The sequence below is a fragment of the Acipenser ruthenus genome, chromosome 15, assembly GCF_902713425.1.
Source record: "Acipenser ruthenus chromosome 15, fAciRut3.2 maternal haplotype, whole genome shotgun sequence".
In the NCBI taxonomy this organism is placed as follows: domain Eukaryota; kingdom Metazoa; phylum Chordata; class Actinopteri; order Acipenseriformes; family Acipenseridae; genus Acipenser; species Acipenser ruthenus.
Genome location: NC_081203.1, coordinates 4,550,944 through 4,576,273, shown reverse-complemented (window position 1 = coordinate 4,576,273; position 25,330 = coordinate 4,550,944). Strand labels below are relative to the sequence as shown.

At 39.3% G+C, this 25,330-nt stretch overlaps 1 protein-coding gene across 17 annotated transcripts in view; it reads right to left on the bottom strand.

Annotated features, from left to right (window-relative positions):
• rapgef1b (Rap guanine nucleotide exchange factor (GEF) 1b) overlaps nt 1-24,823 on the bottom strand; it is a 70,918-nt gene extending 46,095 nt beyond the window's left edge. For 6 of the 17 annotated variants that reach the window (XM_058986942.1, XM_058986947.1, XM_058986948.1 and 3 more), the window contains exon 1: nt 24,488-24,822. In XM_058986942.1, coding sequence (XP_058842925.1) covers nt 24,488-24,512 — 25 coding nt within the window. In that variant the 5' untranslated portion in view covers nt 24,513-24,822. Of the gene's footprint in view, nt 1-24,487 lie in introns of all 17 variants that reach the window. The other 11 variants (XM_058986953.1, XM_058986954.1, XM_058986955.1 and 8 more) reach the window with 5 other exon arrangements.
• Nucleotides 24,824-25,330: the final 507 nt, after the last annotated feature.

Genomic DNA, 25,330 nt, shown 5'->3' with positions numbered 1-25,330 from the left:
CAAGTCTGTGCCCCAGCAGCTTAAAGCCATAGCAAAATCACAGTGCATGCACACTGCAAGTTCACAAACTGGAATTAGCATAACAGTGGAGTTAAACAACAGAGTCCTCAACAACAGAAAACACAATGCTCCTCCTTTATTTAATGCTGAACAAGCAATTAGTAATCACATACTGCTGAGTTAACATTATTATATTCTATTAATAATACATGATACATAGATCAGATAGATGATCTAGCCATCACAATTTCTTGTACTGGCAACCGTACAAACTTTATATCAGCAGGGCTTGACACTGAAAGCAAGCAGGTTCCAAAACGAGACTCCGAAAAGGACTGCAAACAAACATTAACCCAGAAATGAGAGCTGCAGAATCTGATTACATTTCTGCGTTTAATTCTGTGCAGCATACGAGGTGTTAATAAACCACAACGCTTACGGCTTTCACGCGAGTCATAACACACTGCATTTACAGTAAAATCTAAAACTCGTATTGTTTTTGCTGAGAATCAAATTAATAGCGTTCTCTTCCAAGGAAGCTGCACTGCGAGTCATGATTGCTGCCTTTCTATGGTTTGATGTTACTAATAATACACTGCTGTCCACAGATCCTGACAGGACTGGAGCTGGTTTCAGTATGAGCTCCCCATAATTGACTGTACCACTACTCTAACCCTGAACGCCACCACTGATGATTAAAACAAGACTTTCTGGACACCAATGCTATGGAAGTTTAACATACAAAGCATGAGTGGATTTTTTTAAATAAGTAAAATACCAGGAAGGATACTATATTTATTTATTTATTTTAACCCTAACCATGTTAAATCAAAACATAAGATTTTTCACAGTGTCTAGTGTTCAAAAACGTATTGTTTCGCTACTACTACAGAAATTCATTTGGGAGCGTTAGTCTGTCTGGTTAAGAAAAGTGAAGCCAAGAGAGACTGAACACACCCTTAGACAGGCCTCAAGGTACAAAACAAATGATGATCAAAGTGTATGAAACAAGATTCCTGCAAACCTTTTTTATTTGCTTGGTATCAATCATTTTACTCATGATTTGAACCCGCATATACTTTCTGGTTCTCATTTCCCAGCCCGCAATTACTCCATTTCATTGAATCGAGGCCATCAATCTGCTGTTTCCCCTCTTAAATAGAACCTGATGTTTCAGGCTCCCAGCTGGGTAGGTTGTTTACCTGCTGCCATGGATACCAGATGATGTCACCCCTGTTCCTCAGAAAACTGCAGCCGGTGTGGGGTGGTTTCCCGTGCACTTGGGAGTAGCCAGCGTGACGATTGGATGTCATGCCAACAAGCTCATTTGTAATGCTCAGTATCTTTGTTTTTCTCCTTAAAAATGATGTAAATGTCTCTATAAATGTTTATTAATTGAAGCCAAATAAACCCAATCCACCAAAACGCATTAAAAGATTGTGATACCATCTTCTTTTTTTTTTGTGCTATTTATACTGCACTTTTTTCCCTGGTAAACTAATTTTATTCTCAGTATAGAGAAACAGCAAGGTAAACATGAGGTATATACAAACGCAGTATTTATTCCCAAACTATCAAGTGATCCAATCCAGCATATCAAAAACATCTACCAAACATGCTTAAAAGTTCAGTCCTTTGTAGGATTCACCGATTGTTAAATGTAACCTTTTATTCTAAAGTACCCTTTTACAGTACAGTATGCCACCAACGCTGTGCTCTTTACAAGAAAACTTCCCCAGAGACATAAGATCACAAACATCTCCCCCTCCCACACAATTCCCTCAGGGAGTACTGAGAGACAAACGTTTTCAAAATTCAAATTAACATGCAATATCAGTGTGCTTTGCTTGTTTAGATAATTGGGCAAATAAGCTTGTTGTTCCTTTTGCCAGCTTTTTGGCTTTAGAACTTCAAACTTTCTCTTACTTTTCATTTTAATCTTTTGGAGATGACTGGGAAGACATAAAGCTGAGTTTCAGAAAAAGAAACTGATTAAAAAAAATAAAAATGCAACAAAAAGAAATCTATACTGGCGCTTGATAAAGCTTACACATTTCCTGCCAACTGCATGTGAGGGAAATCACAAGACAGCTTTCAAATAAGATTCAAAGCAACCCACACCAGCAACAAAACACCCAGCTAATTCAGGTCGGGGGTTCGTTACATTACAGAAACAAAAAGACCAGTTCTACCTCAAAATAAATAACCAAAATGTGGAGGAATACCAGCTGTTTCTCTTGCAGCAGAGTAAACTTTGCAAGGACAGCCCAGAATGTATTTAAAAAACGGAGAACACGTGGCCTCCCTTTCCAGTTGTAATGCAGTTAAACAATAGAATTCATAGAGCGACAAGGACATAGGGGAAGCGTTACTGCGTTAGTAACACCCCAGGGGAACTCCACCCTTTTTCAGCATTTCTTCATGACTGTACCAGGGACCCCCACCGCTCGGGGCCTCTGACACTACAGAGGACAGGGCTGTCCTCCTTCAGCACTATAGCAGGAAGCATGACCCTGTCCCTGGAAGCTCCATATCCCAGCCCTTTTTGATTGTCTTGGGGGACATTTAAAAGGTCAAGATTACAAGATAAATAGATTCGGTTTTTGCTTTGGCCTTTATTGGGTTGTTATTTCATAATGCTCCATCCTTTACAATAAATTTAGCCTGAGGCACTTGCTAGAAGCAGGGTGGTCAGAATGACGAAGGCACGAGTCAGGTCAACTTTACTGTGAGCAGTTCATTAAACTTCACATCTAATTTTGGATCCTTGGGCCACTTTTAATTGGTCCACTTGACCTGTCATCAAAGCAGGTCTGATTGTACAACCTGGAAACAGGATATGGGCCTACATTTCAAACCTGCTGGCTCCTCTAAATCTCAAGGTATCACACCCCTTATGAAATGTATAATAAAACTAGCCTTTCATGCTTTTAGTTTTTTCTATTCTGCCAGCATGGTCTTGTATGGGAATCCCACCAATCCCTTGCTGGAGCACGTTCAAGGAGTGGTTTACACTCTATTGATGATGATTGCGTTTTCTATCAGTTATGTCACTTCCAATTCATGGTTCTGGTTTGTGTCTGTTTCGCTGACTGTTGCTGCTGTCTCTTACAATAAGTCGAGCTTTTAAATGAGATTGTCATGGTTAACAGGAAGCATGGGTAATGAGTGTTGGAGTCTCTGCATAACCCCACCTATTCCCTATGGATATTTAAGTATAATAGGCCCATATTATACCTGACACACTATTGCCCAGAAAGGAATGACTTATACAACAATCCAGTAAGATTAGTTTATCTTTACACCCCTATAACTGTGTCCCAGAGATCATGATGATAATGCACTATAGAGTTGGTTAGGTCTTGCAGCAACCCATTGAAGCCTGTTGGGTTAAAGACTCCCAGGAAGGTCAGTAGAACCCTGGCTTGCCGTCATGTGGTGAAACGTTTGAGACCTGTACAGGCAAAAATCAGAATCCGATGAATACAATGGCTTGTCAGTTCAATGCACTGCAGGGGGGCATTTCACACATTCATTAAAAGACAAAGGGGATCTGTTTTACCCAAGGTGGAACCAATTGCAAGTCGACGGCTGAACCTCTGTCCTTCTAGCCATAAAGCACACATTATATTGGATTTCCACGCTATCAACCCCGTTCTGTGGCCACATTACTTCAAGGCATTTACAACCCTCCTTCTACACACACACTCTGTCTCTTTTGTATTACAGCCTCCTCATGTAGTTGGCAGTGCCCTGTAGCAAACCACAATTCCAGAATGGAAAACAGGGCTTCTTTGGAAACTAAAAGCTTATTCAAAAAGGCAGCCTTATTTTACTATTTACCCGACTTCTCTAGTGCCCCATCTTTGGACGTTAACTGTGCCAGTCACCAGACACAGCCTGATCCAGTTTCCGTTTTTTAAACCTACTCATTGATCCTGGCAGCTCACAATGTCTCTTTTCAAAACCACAACAATCCTGAACTGAATAGCATAACTGGGAAATTCCAAATCATCAGATACTGTGTGAGATGACTGCAAAGATATAATATCTGGCATGGGCATCAAGTGGCACAGGTATAAAAAGAGGCAGTGAAGGTGCATGCTTGAAAGATTACAATGCAGATATAGGATCATAGACACAATTGTTCCCTCTACAGAAATCCCACAGACACAACTTACAAGCAGACATAGAAGCCCTGAGAATGTTTCCATATCACCAATTACAAAGAATCAGTAGAATTCCAATAATGGTGGAGAACAGCAGGTACCGAGTGGGTACTTCCTTTATTAACAATCCTGGCTGTGTGAATGTGGAGCTAGACTGAAAGTGAGCGACACATGTGATACAAGTGAATTTTGTATCTACATCAAAAAGCAAATATTTTAGCAGTTCTCCCACATAAGACAGAGGCGACCCATTCACAACACCACTCACGCAGCACATAGACTACAGAGCAAGCAAGCAAAGCCAACAAACACCAAAGAGAGTGCGAAAGAGAGGACCCGCTAACAGAGGGAAGAGGTAAAACACACAGTCACGCTCGCAGTAATACAACACAATACACCCCCGGCGCCCACAAAACAGTACACAAACAACTATTTACATAATTTCCCCTTCTCGTCCACACTCTCCAACAGCCCCAAAAGTCCATACTGCATTAAAGCTGTTGCAGGTGGGGCTTATCCTGGAACTAGGGTTGGGGCTGTGTCTGGAAATAGCTGATCCTGGATGTGGTTTTGTGTGTGTGCTGGGAACTGACTTTGCTTCTGATTGGTCTGTTTCACTCTAGTCACTCACCACTGGCAGGAAAAACAGAACATATTTCTATTCTTGTGGAGTCGCTCTCTTCACCCAGACTGGCTGCTCACAGTCAGTGTAGACGCACCCATACATTCCAGTCATTTTTAAATTATTTGCTCGCTTCCAGTGTAGATCCACCTTAAGGCACAGGTACTGTAAGGAAACAACACTCCTCTGGGCATTAATCCATCTGCGAACACCCCAGCCTGATGAAGAATGGCACTGCGCTGTCTGAAGTTCCATGCTTTGAAAAAGAAACCCTAATGTGAGACACAGTGCACCCCATGGATGACTCAAAAAGCAAATAAAGAATAGCCACTGTAACCCAAGAGAAGGTTTCTTTCCATTGAACGTCAGCTTGATAACCACTCAATGTGTTTGGAAAAAACATTGAGAGATTTTTGATAGACAGAGATAACACAGAAACTGATCCTCTTAGTGTGCAGGATCAATCTCCATTAATAACTCTTCATTAGCCATTCCAAATTGCAGAGCAAGAGGAGATGGAGATGGGATCATTAGAACAAGGTTGATGTCACTTTGTGAACAAAATAGTCAAACTCCTCATAACAGCTCCTGTCGACTACTGTCCTTGTAACAAGTAACAGAGTATAGGAATACTCACAGTTCTGAGTCTCTGAGCTGAGCAGGGTCATGAAATGGTAAATCTAGATGTCTATAACCACAAAGACTGTATGGGACTGATTAAGCATTACATTGCTTAATCAATCCTGTACAAAGAGAGACTCACAATAGTGTTTTAAACCCAGTGATGTCAACTCAAGATTCTTGGAATTAAAAAAAAAAAAAATTAATTAAACTTCCTTTTTTTGCAACCCATTCATAAGTATAGTATCTCTTCCCTACTTAACGAATCAGTTCATTGAACTGAAATTAAATGACATCATGCTTAGTAAATTTATTGTAACATTTTCAGAATGAATACATTTGAAAAAACTTCACACAGAGGAATATCCAACCAAAGTACAGTACTGTACTGTATGTCTATGAAATAGAGCTAATATTTTTATTGCTACTGGATCACACTTCTAGACAATAGGCTGGCTGTCTGGTTTTAAACCAGAATGTCACAGTTTTAAATACTGCATTACTAAACACCCTGGAATGTTTTTTGAAGACTTAAGCGTGATTAATCAAGTGAAGTACTACAGTATATCAAACCCTCTATATGTGACTATCAATATCCCATCCTTACAGCAACTACCTCTCCAGCTACTGTGTCTTGGCAGTAAACTACAACACAAAGCAGGAGACTGCAGTTAGCGTCTGATACCTTACTTGGCATGATGACTATAAATGGCTATTTCCAGGAAAATATTAGACTTTTTCCAAAATTAAACCCCGAATACAGTACAAGTTCCTCTCAACTGTGCAATCCTCTAATTGCTATCCAGCTGCTTTCAAATATGAACAGGGCTGCGATGTACAAAAAACAGAAAGCTCCTAAAAGGCAACGGGGCTCTGAAAAGAGAGTTAAGACACCAGGGACAATCTGCAAGATATTCTTCTAGCAAGGGCTTCGGGGCATTTAAGAATCAACAGCAGTTTTCCGTAAAACATTCAAACGCTGCCTCGGGGAGTAGTCTCTCTGTGGTGGAGGTTGAAGGGAATGTGGGTTACTCACAGTAAGGAAGTCAAATGAAGATATTTTCTTGATATTATTGAACAGTTACAGTGTACAGATAAAAGGGTACCCTGCCCAAGCACCCAAGTGCATCTTCATCACTGTAGAGTGCAAAAGCCCCCATCCCAAATGACCATTTCCACATTCTGTTTTACTCTAAATCAGGTAATAATACAATTCTGTTTCCCAGTCCTCCAGGCATGAAAGCAGTTGTGAATTTACCCAATTTCTTAAATCCCTCCTCTCTCCATCTGCTCCGTGACAGCATATGCTCTGTGCCGAGCCCCCCCCCCCTAATTTTACAGATAAGGCTCCTTTACACTGAAGTTCAATTTCCCATGAAGGCCCATTTCCGTACGCAGACATCCCCAAAGGGAGCTGCTGTTGCTGGTATTCTGGAGATACTGTAATGCTAACTCAGCACAGAGGCACACTGCCAAAAAGGAAGCCTATGAGGATTTGTTTTTCCTTATGATGGTTTAAAATGTGCAGCACAACCTATGGCATTAACTCTGTAAAGAAAGTACTGCATTACTCTGTCTGTAGCTTACCAGGAAAGGACGGATTCATTTGCAATCTTTTAGTATAGGCATGTTCTGCTTAAACAAGTAGTACTGTATTCAACTGGGAAGCAAAAAGGCTTAATAAGCAGGGTATTGACTTAGAAGGGTCATATCACTCTCTGTGCAACCTACAGTAACCCTGACAGCACACTTTTCACATAACCCAATCTATTCCACAGTAGATATTAACACACCACAGAAACAGATAAAAAAGACCAAATGAGCCCTTTCAAGTGAATGAACAAAATGTCATTCTGCAACATTTTATTGTGTGTGTGCAGTAGAAAGGCTGAAGGTTGCCTTAATGAAATACAGCTCGGCACATTCTGACAGTTCATGAGAACAGAACACAGCAGTGTGTTCAGTGCGGAGTAGTGGTTAGGGCAGCAGTGTGGAGTAGTGGTTAGGGCTCTGGACTCTTGACCGGAGGGTCGTGGGTTCAATCCCCGGTGGGGACACTGCTGCTGTACCCTTGAGCAAAGTACTTTACCTACATTGCTCCAGTAAAAACCCAACTGTATAAATGGGTAATTGTATGTAAAAATAATGTGACATCTTGTAACAATTGTAAATAACCCTGGATAAGGGTGTCAGCTAAGAAATAAATAATAATAATAACACAGTTTTGTAACTTTTACACTGCTCCATAACTCTAGATTTACTGTCTGACATTCTTCGAAAATGCCAGCTTTTTAAAAGCCTGCTATCACTCATAGTTGTGCTCTGTACTGCTTGTTGTTTCCAGGCTGGTCTCTCTGCACTGCATTTCCATGGGCTGCTCTGCTCTCCTCTGCTCTGTTGTCTGGTGATGTCTCCTTGCTACTCTTTGTTCTGTCTCTCCCTGTGTGATGCTGTTTCAATGTGATGCTGTGTTTCAATGTGGTCTGTTCTGCCTCCACTGTACTCTTACTAGCTCCAGGTATTTCTGTATGTGGAATCCTTAAATAAATGACCTAAATATAAAAAAAAACAACAATATGTATTATAGGCATACAATTTAGGATCTACGGATACAAACAAATGTATTTTTTTTTATTAACTGTTTTTGCGACTAGTCACTGAAAATACCTTTTAAAAAATAAAAAACGAGGGGAAAAAAATTGAAAAAGGTCAGAATTCCTTATAAATGGATGAAATCTATTCAGTGGACAGAACATAAAAAAAAATCTACTCACAATCTAGGAAAAAAGGTCCTATTGTATTGTACACCACCACAGGGCATTGAAGGCTGATGGGCATTTACAAACCAAAGGGGGGGGGGGGGGGGGGAGTGCCCAAGAAAACCCCATTGAATCTTCAGGCTGTTTATTCTCTGCAACAAAACTGTGCAATAATATCACAATGTTGCAGTTTTTTTTTTTCTTCACAGCTTGAAGAAAGCACTCCACACACAAAAAAATTCTAGCTGCTCTGTGATAAAAGGGATCTTGTGTTCTGTAAATCTTCCATGCCAGCAAAACAAATAAAAAGCAAATCTCAGTCTCTCTTTATATTTTCATTTAACCCAATTAAGGCATTCAAGACTGGTTGCTCCAAGATGTCTGTGATCATGCTGGTGCATTTATCCAGTAGCATCCCCCTTCATCACCCTGAAGTAGGCTAGTCCAACACCATGTTGCATTGTCTCCAACCTCATTTAAAAAGATAAGTTCTTTTAGAAAACTATGGGACGGCCTATTTGTTACTTTGATCACACATGTTCCAGATCACAGCAGGTAAAGATAAAAGAAAGACAAGAACATTACATCAGGATTGGATTTAAAAGGAGATAATCCCAGAACTGTTCACAGCACTTAACACTAGAACGACCGTGTTTATAGGCATACCCTAGAACAACATGACCGGTCAATTTGACCGGCGTATTAAAAACATAAATATTATTATGAAAGGACAAACAAACAACTGAATATAAATCGTAGTTTTATTCACGAGCGTTATATAAAGCATCTACACAACCGAAACACTGTAAATAAACGGACAGAAATGGGTTTATATATAGACATATTATATAATGCGCATCCTCAAAAAATGGTATAAAATGAAATAAACTATTTTAAAATAAATGTGTGTCTATACAGTTATATACTGCACATAAATAACTGTACAACTGAAACGATGTATATAAGTATCACATTTTTTAAATAAATGGGTTTATATTGCCTACCTAAAGCGCAACCGAAGCTATGCGTTTATATACAGACGTACTATAATTGAAATGACATGAATAAATAAACATTTGAACAGAACGGGCTTCAGTCAAATGTGTGTATATACAGTTATATATACAAAACTGCACAACTGAAAAAATGTAAATAAGTATCAAATGTTTTAAATAAATGGGTTTATATTGCCTATATAACAAAGTGCAACTGAAGCTATGCGTTTATATACAGACATGCAATAATCAAAATGGCATGAATAAATAAACAGTTGAACAGAATGGGCTTCATTTACAATTGTTTACAAAGTCTAAGTGCTGGCAGATCGCACAGATACTGTGCTTTTCAAAAAATGCAGTGCACTTACAGCATTGTCCATCTTTGCTGCATTAGAATCTTGTTTGGTAAAAATGGCAGTAATTCCAAACACTCTTTTCTGTCCTGCTTCTTCAGCGATCCATTTGCAATGTGTATTGGGGCAATAATTAATTTCTTAGAAAAACATGTGACTTATAGTAACCAGTGCAGACAGACAGCCTGGCGCTGTGAGCTATCAAGGCTGATTGATGGGCTATCAGAGGCTCATTGAAACAATAGAAATGTCAACAGATAGCTCAGTTGAGGAAAGCAAACTGATATAATCAAACTTCAACACGGCTGCAAGTCCTGGCTGATAAACACAAACAATACCAAAACATTTCATTGTTATAATATGTATCGGTCAATTTGACCGCGCCTGGTTGGGATAGGTATGACAGCATTTTATCTCACTAATTTTTGCAGCTACTCGATTCTTTCTTTGTCAGGAAAGCACAGCTCCTTATCTTACACACGCACGGCAATTGACATTTGAATTCCAAAACCGGTCAAAATGACCGCCTTGGTCATTCCAGTGTTACTATAATGCATGTACAGTAGCACTCATAATATAGGACACTAATCTACAGTGAGCAATGGAGAGGAAAGAAAATAAGAAAAAGATCAGCTGATGCTTACTGGAATTGATGCAACAGCCCAGTGTTGGAGAATGGGCTTATCTCCAATGCCAACAGTACAGTTCTGCGCTGAGTACTTTAAGTACATGTCAGATTTATATTGAACAATCTCGTCCACATACTTCATTGCACAATGTCAGCGTATGAACACTCACATGGCCCTACAGTAACTCATCTGCCGGCTGGTCTCTTAGTTGATTCTGGTTGCCAAACAGATGCAGTACGGCCCAGGCTGGAGCTTAACAGAACTGGATCCACTGTGGCAATGTCAGTTCAGAAGATCAAGGGAAACTGGGAAAGTGCTTCACAAGAACATAGCTGGTTCTGAACTGATTCAATACCATTGAAGAGATGTGCTGTAATAATCAGAATACAATATGGATATTGGAGGTCATTCAAATCACACATTGCTGTCTGACAATACAGCAAATATGCCTTAACATTTCTCTTCTTTAGATTCATTTGCAGTTTTATGATTGGATTTACAGATGCCTCTACCCTAATTTTCCCATTTTAATACGAAACTCACAAAAACATTTGGCCCAAACCCAATGCATATCTAATCCTTTGCAATTATCTAGGTTGGATCTACCACGACCAACACTAGGGTTAATGAGAGATGAGTCTTCATGCCCCCAGGGTGCTATTCTGAACTCTAGTAGGGGTCCCAGATAGAGATCAGGCAGAGTGACTTGGCCTCAAGGCCTTTAACTTACCCACGCAGAATCTGTGGATGACTACATCCCATTAAAAGTGGGGCATTGATGGCTATGGGTGCTTTTTGAAATTTTAAGCTACTATTGCATCCTCAAATGTACACTGAAGGAAATGTCTAAATCACAACTGTGCAACCAATCAGAATTTACTTTTCAAAAAGATTCGTAAATATCAATAAGCAACACTACCTTCCTCCACAATCTAGCATTTCACCCTGAAAACACCTTTGTGTTTCTGGCACCACACCTATACTGTATGTATACCTCGTAAGTATTTTCATCCTGAAGTGCTGTAAACGAGAAATAAGACTAAATATAATTACTGGAAACCAGGCCATTAACAAGATTCCAAGATTGCACATGCTCAAGATGAGATATTTCTGAAGACAATGAGTAAGACAGCTTGATTTCCTCCTAGAATACAATGGAAAATTTCACAGTAAAAACACTATGCACTACGTAAATAGATTGCACCATGTATTTTGCAAGCAGTATGTAATGTACTGTAAACATTTATTTTGTGGTATTGCTGTGAGAGTTCAGAAAGTACAGTAAAAGATCTTTTAAGCAGCCAACTGCTCCACAGTTTCAGAGATTGCAAATTGAGATACTTTAGACATGCAAGCATTGAAGTAACTGTGTTTACTTTCCATTACTGTTTATTTACCACTGCTGTACACTTTAATGTAAATGTCTCCTTATTGGTTCCTCATTCAATATTCCTTCTTTGTATTGTGGGACAGAAAATACTAGATTTAAACTGTACTAATTTAAGCATACAATAAATGTTGATGTACAGCACAGCAACACTTGTCTGCAGCTACCATCTTTAAGATACTTTTTTTTTTTTTTTTTTTACAGAGATGCTCTCAGCAGGAGACCAATTAGATGGTTTTGAAGCTGGTTAGTACTGTACTTTATTGGATGAACAAGAATAACGTTACTATGTAATTTACAGCCCCCCTACAGGGAAGACCAACAGCATAAATTCAGTAAGATTCATTGACTTAAATGATAAAACAACTAAGGGATAAGGAAAGGCTACTTTCATAGGAGTTTAACAGACTGCTCTCAATGCCAGCCAGTGCAGATGCTGAACCCCCCCACCCACACACCACATTCTGCCTTCCATTTGTCACTCCTATTCCTTCCTGTTACAGTTTAAGGTCAATGCCTTCAGCATCCCCTCCCATCCTCTCCCACTGTACCGAAGCTGTGGAGGCTTTTTCCATGGGCAGCCTGACTAATCTGTGCCCTCTTTAAAACAATAATCTCCAAGCAGTGTAAAACACGGTAGCAGATAAGACTAGCTGGAAAGATTTTGATCAAGGTAAAACTCACAGAGATCACTACACTCACTTAAAGCTATTAACACTTATAAAGAACATTCTGAGACAGTACTGAAAAGAGATACCATAACATGCAGTTTAGGCAAGTGCATTTGTATCTGCAAGGGACTTTGTCTCCACAGTAGCTTGTGGGATGAGTGCAGTAACTACCATTATATAAAGCTAATTAACTCTTTCTTTTTAAAGTTTATTGGGCTAGAACATACAGTGAAACAAACCTTTGTCCCCAGGGCTTTTGTGAGGACCACTAAGGGGGAATTCATGTTGGAGTCTCTTTTTTTTAGCAGTGCATTTTAAAGTTAGTCACATTTTCATCCCATTTCTTTTTTCACATCACTTAAAATAACAGATAACTCATAGCTATCAGAATGATAATAATAAAGTTGCTCACCAGGCCTCACACTATGCTGCATTGCAGAAAGTCTAGAGGCACTGTTGCAATACAATAGGCACGATCCTGAACAACTCACTTGTGCCCATATAAAACCTCTTCAGTCACCTAAGGCTGGCGAAGGCAGGACTGTCATCATGGTTTAATGTATAATAAAATCCATGTATGGCAACCGAGTAATGGAACAGTGATGTGTCTACTCGGGTAATTCACACTGGAGGTATTCAGGGCAGAGAACAGTAGCTTTTTTAAGGGTGTACAGCACTGTAGCCTCATCCCCTTAGCGAATGAGGACTAACTTATGCTATTCGAATCTGAATTCCTGTGTGCTTTAAAGACAGCAGCAGAAACTGACCTTTCTGGAGACTGTGTGTGTGTGCAATAACACAATCATCAAAAACATGCTACAGTATGTACAGTATGCTACGAACATGACCGTGGGTTCCTATGGGGCGACGCACAATTGACCGAGCGCCGCCCGGGTAGGGAGGGATTAGGTCGGCAGGGCAATTCACCGCACACCAGCGACCCCTGTGGCCGATAGATCTGTGTTGTCCTCCAGCACTATAGGTCTGGTGGCTTCGCTGTGGATCTGCAGTACGATAAATGACGTCTTGGCAGGAACACGTTTCGGAGGACGCGTGTTTCAGCCTCCGTTTCCCGAGTCGCCAGGGGGTTGCAGCGGTGAACTGAGATAAAAAAATTATAATTGGGCATTCCAAATTGGGGAGAAAATGGGGTAAAAACCATTGGCAACGACTTAATTAAAAAAAAAAAAAAGAAAAAAAATTCATGTAGTACTTCTGAACCTGGGTTAAAAGAATCTGCCGGACCTGTGGTGTTGATCATAAAGCATGGTTCCTCTTCATGCATCCCGTTTACACACAAGCTACAGCACACATCGCGTGCAGTTTACTCAGAAAAGCAGTTCCTTCCCAGCCGAAGGGATATTTCCCCTTTGCTAGGGCTTTTGATTCCTGTTTTAAATGTCTCTTATTAGTAGCAATAAAATTGTTAAAGACTTTCATTTTACACTCAGCTTTGTTAAGAAAAGGGGAAGGTACACGCATGAGCTGCATGTGTGCCCAAATTCTGACCCCCATTACAGTACATGAAACCACAACAGGTTGGTACAGTAACTAAGCCTGTTGTAATCTCTAGATTTTTTCATGGTACTGCTTCAGCTAACTGGTTGACTCTTCACACAGGAACCAATTTGCAGAAGTATTGAACTATTATGATGTAGCCAGTTACACAAAGGTAACTTTAAAGTTGTACAAGGAACTCACATTTCAGATATGCAGCTTCAGTAAAGTAGATTTTTATAAGCCATTACATTTGATTAGGGGACACGGAGCAGTGCAACCTAAGGGCCAGCAAATGTAATTAAAAAACGATGTACTGAAATCCTACAGCATGTAAAATCTAACTAATCATTTGGAAAATGATGCATCTTATTTACAGTAAACCATGCAGCCAACTGTTTCCCCACAGTGCAGTCAGATTAAAGTTGAATCGCTCACTGACAGAACAGATTTTATTTAATCATGAAGTAGGACAATAATCCAAACGGTATAAAACTAGCAAGAAACTATCTAAAAACATCACCATTTTATTCTGATCAGCTCTTTCATATTTTGGGATATTAAGAGGTGCGTGAACAAGCTTTAATAAAAAAACAAAACACATTTTAAATAAGTGTTTAAATAATACATATACATCACTTCTGATAACACTGCAAATATAAAACCATCAGATTGAGTTTTTCCAAAGTGGTTACCGCTTATCCTCGGACCACTGGACTATCATTTCTACACTGTGCTTCGGGAAGGTGTTCAGTAGTAAGCATCATGAACGATTTCCCCTTAATTACACTTAAAAGCCTGTGAATACCAGCTTGTCTGCACACAGTCTTTCAGGTACAATATCAGACCTTCTGACAAAAGATTTTCCTCTATTTTACTACCTGCCTGCAGCGTAACTCTGGGATTCATTACGTGAGGATGTTTTCTTGTTTGTTTGATTTCAACGCAGGTTAACACACACTGCAATTATTTCTTATGACACATAATAGGCCAAATTAAAACTCTGTAGCAATGTCCCAAATACAAACAAGAAAACCCAGGCATTCCTCTCTTCAACTGGGGAAGCAGTGCGTTTCATGATGAAAATGCCACCACTGTATAACATAGCTTCTGAACAAACTACTGGTCCAGTATAGTGCAACTCTATACTGTAGTTTTTAACTGATGACCAATAAAACTTTGGTTGGCCCAACAATGGATTATTAAAGCACTACTGCAGTTTCAGTTGTCATCTTGTTACTGCTTTTTATGTATAGAAATGCTATCAGTTCCTGGTTAGATCCTGATGATTTAAACCACAGTAAGCATGTAGCCATTGCAGTTCCATCAGATTAAAAGGTTCCTCTCATACTATGCAGCTTTGGGAAAAGTGCTTTTGTTTTTGTTCAATCAGTCCAGCTGTCTCCAAATTCCATTTTTTAAATCAGCTGTTTCTGTTTCATACTTTTGTAAAAAAAAATAAAAAAAAATAAATAAAAAAAAAATGTAAGGGGTGGTTTCTGAGCAGTTCCGAGAAGCAATCTTTGAACTTTTAACATAGCACACTGGTGGGTTAACTTCCCTTTACATTGTAAAAAAAAAAAAAGTTTAAAGATTGTACAATAAACACACACTCTGACTTATATTAACAAGCGCACTGCATAGTTACCATATGTACTGTACTAATTACAGAAAATCTAAACGCAGTGGTCCCATGTGCTGTATTATCAACAAATCCTAAAAATCGTTAATATAAAACTGTAATTAAACTGGAACCTTGCTGAGCGCTAGATAAATAAGCTTTGCAGAAGCATCGTAGGTGTAGCAGTGAGCTGACTGGAAGGTAGCTAAGTTGTCATCGTCACCATCAGTTGATACAGTAGCTGTGTGTTTTATAAATCAATGACTAGGAAAGTGCCAACCTGTTCAGGAAAGCTACAAGATAGCTCTATCCAGCTCCTAAAGAACCTCGTCCTACCTGATATAGGCTCCAGCTTACTGGGCAGCTCCTTTTTCACCCCTGCATCTGGAGGTTGTGTCTTCTGATTTGTATTCCCCATTTAAAAAGCGGTCCGTCACCAGAATCCCTGGTGAAGTCCTTATAATGTTCTCTTCTCTACTTCACACTGTCAGGAGCATTTCATAAAGCACCCACTGAGTCACTGAACAGCATTAGCTCAGTTACTCATGGAATAAAGCATGAGGACCTGTCATACTTTTTCTTCTTCTTGCTGGAGTTAAAAATTAAAGTCAGCAAAAACTCTTTTCCCTGAAAGTTCAAACTTTTGTATCCTTCAACGAACAATAAATACTCTCAAATGTATTTTAAGAAGAAACTGTTTGAACAACTGCTCAATTCCTTCTGTCCCTTAAAGGGTTAAACAAGAAGCTCAAGAAGAATATCACATTGGTTGCTGCTTATAATCCCCAAAAGGTCCAAGAGCAGTGTTTCTTCCATCAGTTATATTAAACAAGCTTCTTCTGACTCCAAAGCGGCACTCTCGCTTTCTCCTCTGGTTCAAGTGCCTTGTTTGTTTCACTGTGACTTCTTCCCCCTTAGTGTTTTAGTAATTAACTCCCCCGCCTACACCTCGTCTTTAGGTTTTAATTACAGTATAGAGCATCTTTCAACATTTTGTTACAGGGAAAACAGTTTTCACATTCCTGGAGAAACTACTCACTCATATGGACCAACCCTCAAATACACAAATACTGAACATACCACGTTACCGGGCTCCAGGAAACAAATGAGGACATCAGAATCAAGTTAAAAAGGTGTCATATGAAAATGTAACACTCGGGATAAGTGTTTTACTGTACAGTATGGGACATTTTGGTTGGGATCATTTGTAATTCATGGAAGGCAACCTTTTTGTTTGGGGATTTAAATGGTATTTTTATAGAAAAGTGCATTTTGTGTAACAGAAATGAAACGTCAAGACCATCCAATTTTACAGAAGAATGTCAGCAGGGATTATTTATTTATTGCAGTACAGCACAGGGGTTTCTTCAGTCCAGACAACAGTACATTGGTACCAATATCGACTTGACTACAGAGAGGTTTAAGGCAATCGCTAATCAGCGTGACACTGCGAAGCAGTATTTCAAGTGACAAATAGGAGGCAATGTAAAAAAAAAAAAAACACCAACACACATACAGGGGAGGATACCATGCTTTACTGTACTTCCGGGTTTTTTTTGGTGACTTTGTACAGTACTGTTAACAATTCCATTCTGTCATACATTCACCATGAAGTTCAAACAGGGCATACATTTAATATCGTTATCGGAAACTAATGGCTCAGATCAAAAGGTTATGCAGCAGCATGTACTGTACTCTTAAGACTTTCCAGGGTGGGTTATCCAAGGTGAATGTCAGAATCAATTCCAGGTTTCTGCGTGCTTAGTTAACAAACCTGTTCTGAATATGAAATCCCCACTTCAGACATGAATAAAACATTCCAGCTAGCACTGTCTGCTCCGGCTTCATATTGGATTAGAATACAAGCAGGAGACTGATTTTATGACATTTTATTGCATGCAGTATCTTGACTGCTGGCACTATGCTCCCTAGTACTGTGGTGCGCTGAGTTTGGTAGAGTCAGTAAGGGAGGCGTGACTATGACTAAAGGGGCAGTTCTGGAAAAATAACAAAGTGCTTTTTACCTTTCAAATGAGCCGCTGACTCTAATGTTTATTCCTGGATTTAATGTAAATCGCATATTTTTTCCTAAATTTAACCAAAAAAGTTCCAGATTTCGCAAAAAATGTCTCTGTGAATTCAAGGAAAATGAGTTTAATCATAGTCTTATTCATGACGTTGTTTCTACTCATCTCAAAGCTTCAGCGTCAATTCACAGATCAATTTCAAGAATCGACAGAAGAATACGATCCATTCAATGCCAGCATAAGACCAACTTCCCATCTGTCAATAGCAGCTCAAGAAAAGCTCACGGAACTATCCAGTGACAGAACTCTTCAGGCAGAATTCAAGTCCAAATAAGAGGCTGCAACAATATGTATGCTAAGAAAAGGGAGCAGCATATAAAAAGTTTGCACACCACTGCCCTAGTGTATGGCTTGCTGCCTGCCTGTGTCTATAGCATTTTATTTCCAAAATGCCAGCACTAGACTTTTGTTTTAGACAAAGTGATGCTTCAATGTTTGATATGTCAAAAAATAAATGGTTCTGGACACTATCATAGAAGACATATGAAGTACAAACATTCTATTAGTAATTTGTTTATTTCAAAAGTTTCATACAGTAAGTTCACAATATTAACAGAATGATGACCAATGTTTTCCAAATCCATTTCTTATCAGCAACCCTTTTGCTTGTTCTTCCGAGTTTGTTTTTTTTAAATGAATGATGTGCAGACTTGTTGCACAATTGTAAACTGAGCTGTTTCTTGGTACTGTACCAAATCAGTTTCTGTGCTACAGGTCACATGCTGCAACTGTAGCTAGACCACTGGAGTGAACGTTACCTACAGCACAGGAAGTGATCAAGAAGCAGTTACTTTTTATCTATATCGTAGTAATTTAAAAATTTATATTCCAATTTAAACAGAATAAACTAGCAAGCACAGAACCAAAAGATCTTCAACTCAAGAAAAGACTATCGCCTTTCTTTAAGCGTATGCAAAACTAGAAAACAACTATAGCAGATTATACTCAAGTGTATTCTCGCGCCCCAGTTACAGTCAGATCAACTCCCTCCTGACAGCTCTGCTCTCCTCCTGCTCACAGCCAACTGAGGGAATAGAACTTTGTAATGCTTGATTGGTGTCTGCCTGCTCCAGTGACCACAGCCCATAGAGAAAGCTTCTATTCCAGTATGGACTCGTGTGGAAATGATAAATCTGTTTAGTATCAAAAATAGGACATATATTATAGTTAATAATATATATATATATATATATATATATATATATATATATATATATATATATATATATATATATTCTTGTGAACACGAGTGACACTTCATTACTGATTGTCATCAGGTTTCAATGCATATTTGGAGGCTTAGGTACTGGTCTATTGGGAATCTGGATGGCTGCCTCCAGTCTGCTGTTTCACCTGACCCAGACTTAACTACAGAGACTGAGCTCCCTGTCTGCCCTGCCAGGATTCTGCTATAATAAGTAACAGCTGGAGAAATTTCACTTGAAAAAAGCTGCAGTGAGTCATTTTGTTAACAGCAGAAAAATGTGCTAAATATAGTGGATGTCTTTTTATATATATATATATAAAAAATAAATTTTAAAAAAGCAATGACAACAACCCTACATCTCAAAGCGTTTTAAAAGAGAGGCCAAATCGAAAGTATCGCAGACACCTGAAATAGCAACAAGGGTCAAACTACACTAGGTTTTCCAAAGGTAACGAGATGCGATGCTAATTTTTATTTAGCAGAATATCAAATCAGAAAGTCCAACTAGGGCCATATTTTCAGAGCTTTCCCCTGGCCACTGATGGCTATGGGTTTGGTGTTCAGCATACAGAACATACAACTGCATCGTGTGCCTCATCCCTCCACTTTCAGTCAGCCAGCTACTTAACTACACATCCAGGCTTGTCAAACCCTCTCAGCCTCCAGGCAATGCACTTTGTTTTTCTCTGCGCAACACTCAGCTTAATCCACAGAGTTATCTGAACCGCAGCATTGTATAAATTCAGGCCAGTTTCTGTAGCTTTGAGCAATGGGTGGTGCAGAACAGGCTTCGATGCCTTAGTGATATGATTGTTAAATAGGAAACTGCTGAAGTCTGAATCCATTTCCCTGTTTTGTTTGTTTTTGGGGCGACAACAGAAGCAGGGCTGCTGTCTGCGGCCAGACAGAATTCAGAGGCAGGGAGCTGCAGACTCAGACATTTCAAAAGCAGCTCTTTCTAATGGATTTCTCAATGACATCCTATAATGAAATGGGAAGTCATTTTTTAACACCCATTCTGTTGTATTTTCCCCATTCAAATACATCGCCTCATGAAACTTGTTGAAATATACACGACACCACCCAGGGCTTTACCAAATAACCTTATTAGGTAATATTTTACTTATTTTGGTACACCACTGCCTGTATGGTGAAATAACATGACAGAGAACATTGCAAATTAACTCTTTTTCCAGGATGCAGTCGCTGGTGTACAAAAATGGTACAAAATACTGTAATTAAGTACAATTTAGTCTCTCCTCAAACACACTCACAGTGTTTTGTTTTCTCTGCTTGCGTGGGAAGGGGAGCAGGTAGCAAACATTAGCTTTTTCACCTGTTAATGCCTCTTTATGTGAAGCAGTGTGAGTACAGGGAAGCTTGGGTGTTCCTGTGTGAAATGTATTTGACAAAGTCCTGTAGCGGATACCATAGAGTTTAATTTGCTGATTTAAACTGTCTAAACAGTTTTCAGATGGACCCAAAGTGACTACAAATAAACCTGTGGTTTTATCATACCGGAGAGTTCTGAACAGTAGAACACAAAGGCAGCTTCTTATTTACTTCTTATTGTGTGTGTGGGACTCAAATACTCTACAGCTATTTCTGAAAGTGAAAGAAAAAAAAGACATCCAATCATGCATTAACATTTACCAGTGTCAACAAATACTCTGCATCCTGCTTGTGAGGAAATGCTATTGAGGAAGAAGAGACTGCTTAGGGGTGATAAGTATAACAAGCACATACACCTCTGTGCTACAAAAACCCACTGAACAGAAAGCAAGAGAGTCATGTGATCGGGTCTGCCCCCGGGCTATAAATTCTAAGCAAATGGATAACGTCATTCCTTCTTGTTAAGGCATGCAGCCTCATTAGGTAGTTATTGTGAAGTTCTGGCTGTATCCTGAGGGCAGAGCATTCTGATGTCTTTCATGGATCCGGAGGCAGAAAGAGGCTGTGGGTTGTGTCATGCATGCAATCTAGGCGATGTTCACTGCTGCTAATGCTACTATTTAAGGACAAGTACAATTTTATTTGGATTCCTGCATTACATTTTGGAAGGGTGTTCTTGATTTGAACTCTTGCAGAAAGGACTTTGAAAACTGGACATACAGTTTTAAATAAATAACGTTTCAGTTTCTCTGCTGACAACTGCCACTGAATGACAAGAAACTAGCCTAAATATGCATTACTGTACCCACAGACTTTTAACTGAATTAATCAATGTGCATCACTGCCAATACATAAGCTTATTTTACACTTAACTTTATGACTTTTTAAATAAACAACACACCCCTTTTTCACTTTGCTACCTAGTAAAATCAACAACGTCACTTGCATCTATTTGAATATGTTTCTATGCACTCACTGACTGCTTAGTGTTTATGATTGATTGTTTATGAATTAACGTATTCTATTTGCTTTTAAGATTACACAATATTTGCAAAGGAAGGTCTATGTGGATTTTTTTCCCCCTTAACTAAAATCATGTATTTCCTCTAGTGCTGGCTGGATTACATTTTTCCAGGGTACTACGACTTGCATGCATGTTTCGTATTAATGATTGTGAATTAATGGAACGTTCTGCGTATAATGACTGAATATCTATTTGAATAACGAGATGCCAGTTTTCAAACGTGTTGCACTGACAGCTCACCTGCTGTGTAAAACCTGCCGCAGTTCAAATGCACAGCAACGATCAGAGATGCTAATTCTGGGAAGAGCGAGGCACTGAGCTGCTGAAATTTAGGACAGCTCTTCTAAACTTGCAGTCACTTCCAATAAAGGACAGCAGGCAAAATGTCATTTGCTAATGTCAATCGTGATCTATAATTCACTCTAAAGCTTTTAGCAATTTAGTGAGAGGCCGACCTTTGTATAGGACAAAGCAAAGGGGAAGAATGAGTCTTCCCTTGTCTGTGAAGCATGAGTCATCCGTGCATCAAAACAAATTTTTTTGCAACCATTTTTAGGTCTAAGAGTGACTATATGGTAATATTCTGAAATGCAAACAGATTCTCACGCTGCTGAATAAAAAGAGACACCACACCCCAACACATACGCTAGTACGACATGTTACCCTAACCTCCTCACTGCAATAATACTTTTTTTTTTCTTTTTTAAAGACTGCTCCAGGACTAATATCCAGATTCTTTCAAAAGAATCTTAAAAGATTACACATGGATTGTACGGTAAACACTGAAAGAACTAGTGGCTTGAGAGAAAAGGCAGCATGGAACATAAGTTTTCACTTCATTAAAGAAAAAAAAGTCAATTGGATTTAGGTAAAAAAAAAAAAAAAAATCTAATCCACTGCCATCAGAGGGTTAGCACCAGGCATCATAGTAGCACAGCATACTTCAGCCAGTCTGATGAGGCTTGAAAATAGAATATTTAAAAAGGGAATTGAAGACTGCTGACAGACTGGTTTAAAAAGGCTGGGGTTTAAGATCAGTTCCTTTTTATTCAAATATAAATCTGCAGCTGTAAACCATGTATATAATGTTGCTTTGGTTGCTTACATCTACAGTATTTGCCACAACTAAAAACATAGGCCTACTATATAATATAGTAAATGTAGGGCAATGTGTTACCAGAATACACAAAGCATTTATGTCCAGTTGTGATCTGTGAGAAATCCACACCCAAAAAACCAAGGATTTATCTTACTCTGTCTGCCATTTTAGTTCTCTTTCCTTTACCTAAAAGAGCACTAGAAGTACCCAGCTACCTCAATCATTCTGTCAAGAGCTTGCGTGCATTACAACTAGATCTCTGAGACCACACTGCACCACAGCTCCAGTTGCAGCACCCTAGTGCTCATCTGTACAGAATGCAACAGCAGAGTGCAGCCTTCAGTCGATTTTAACCATCAGCAAACATCAATCTCACCTCTGCCTGGCCAGCACAATTCAATAAACAGAAACACTTCCTTCACAGCAGTCTGTCGATTCATGGGCAGATTATTCAGCCCCACTGTGGGACTCCTTCCTAGGGATCAGAAACAGCTGAGAGAAAGCGCTAGTAGTCTGTGACTGGAGTTTTACTGAGGTCGGCAGATATTTAGGAGAGTGTCCAGCAAGTGGTAATGCGGTTCGGATTTCCAGTTCAGCTGTACAATTTTCTTTTGACAGACCATCCCCTCCTCCCCAATGGTATGCACTGCAGTCTGCGTAAGACTGAGTTAAATAAAATATGACTTTCCCAAGTGGTAGCAATTTTAACAGCTGTACAAAGGATTTTAATGAGTCCTCATTTGAACTAGAAAGGGTGGTGGATGACATTCTGTTGTTGGTGCTGGTATTTACTATGTACACAGTATTACTAATTCTCCCTAATCTTTGTTTGAACAACTTTCATACAAAAGAAAAGAACAGCAATCTTATTTTATAAACGCAGTGAGAGTGTGTTGCACATTGTGTAAAATATTACTTTAGTTTTAAAATGTTTCTCAGGGTGTCAACTTTTACAACAAGCATTCTCTATTACAAAAAATATTCAGAGAGAACTCATAACGCTGTATAAATTAAACAAAAAATATGACATTACTGTATGTCAAATGTAATTTTTTTTTAGACCACCATGAGTCACACATTTGCCACTAAAAAGAATTACTGGTTCACCACATGTTCTACATTTGACTGTCATAGAATACAGGAATCCAAGGTGAAAAAAAATCGCTAGAGCACCCATCAGTGCATTCCACTGCAGGCTGTCAACACTGCCCCAGACAGACTGCTCCTCAAAGCAACTCCAGGCGTATAAACAAATACAAACAGACTGAGATAAGGGCTTGCAACTTCAAACACATGCATTTTATTTATTGCTAATAATCAATCTACCAGGTTTTGCATTCCTAGAAGCTACACAGCCCACATGACTGTTGTGTGTTTATTTATTGATCGTGTGTGCCAGTACACAACTACAGCAGCACCGAAGTTTAATTTAAAAGGACGGATCTGCTTTATAAAACCTGATATTTATTTACCCATCTCGCCTTTGCATTGGGAGATGCAGACTATACGTTGCAGATGTTTTCTCTTGAAAGGTAGCATTAGACCCAACTATCAAACGGCGGTCCCATTCGGCATCAGATTAATATACCGTTTTAGTGCAGTCTCTACTGTCTAGCCAGACAACTCTGACGGCCGGTGTAGCAACGCATTACATGCATCAGAAATGTGAGGCTTGCGTTGCACTAACGCCAGTCGTAAATAGAAACAAAATATATTTAAGTTTCAAAATTGCTTGTTTAGAAACATTAGTATTATATTACAAATTCTGATACATTTGCAACGTCAACAGGACCAGACACACATTTATAACCACAAATGTAAATAAACTCAGACAACATGATCATCTAAAGAAAATTATCTTAATGATTTATTATTTATTAACCATTTTTTTTGCAAGGAAAAGGTTACTTTCTGTCTTTTTCCCTCGGACTTGGTTTGCAAAGCAAGAAATGCATGCTATAGCTACGCGTTGCACCCAGTCGAGATATTATCACAGTTGTGATGCACATAGTACATTTAAAACTAACCTAAATACACCATATCCGCACTTATAACGGTAAATTTGGATTTATATGAAACGGATATGAATTTGTTCCGATTAAGAGCAACAGTTTAGAGATGCTATATCCCCTTCACACAATCTAACAGAGGAATCAAATTACGTTTAAACCACCAAGAAAACACAAACTCTAAGGACTGCTATTTCCAAGCAACCTCTTGTTTAAAACACGCAAAACAGTATGACTATTCAACAAAATCAAAACGTCCCAGCCACCAGGCCTGTGCATCCTCGGGGTGTCCTATCACCGCCAGCCGGCCATCAGCCCCAGGGCCCCGGCCGCTTGCCTTACCTTGTTTCTCTATTTTTCCAGACATTTCCAAGGAGCCGTGTCGGTGTCTGTCGATGAGAAAATCCCGCTATCGGTTGCTTCCCCCAAAATTGGGGCCTTTTTACTGCGGCACCATTACAAAAACCACGCGAAGGTACAGATTTTCCCTGAATTCAAACCAGTCTTCTCTTCGTCCTCCGTACAGTTTTTTTTCTTATGGTTCTTTATCCAGACTCGCAATAGTGAATGAGGCGAGAGAAATAGAGCTCTGTCTCCTGTATCTGTCAGAAGGATTGCGATCATCGCCCCCTAAAGGTTGGAATGGAAACATTCACATGGCTGCAACTTTCTGCCTCTGGTCGTTTGACTTTTGTGAAAGACTCCTATGTCCATTTCTGCGTCTGTGTATCCCAGTTAATAAGCACATGTATGTGCAATATAATTATGGTATTGTTTATATTACCAGGTACTGTTTTACCAGCTTCAGTGAAGGAAGCTCTAGACATGTTCATTTACTCACATATCTTCAATGCTGTCCACTAAGGCCATATGCTTGGGTACGCTATACAATGGATACATGTTTTATTAAATTGTAGTTTAGTTCGGCAAAATGAGGCGAGAATACAGTAAAAAGATCATTGTTTTGTACTTGGCATGTGTTCCAGAAGAAAAAAAAAACGGGAAAAAAGAAGGCTTTCTGCCAGGAAAATAGGATGTTCTGTTCCTGCTGCAGGCAGTATCCTGCAGAAAATAGAAACACGCAACCAAGCCCACTCTGTTTTACTGGGATGCTTCTCTGCAAGAAGGCAACAGCTGCATCGAGGGGAGAGCGTGCTGTCAGCACAACACACACACACACACTTT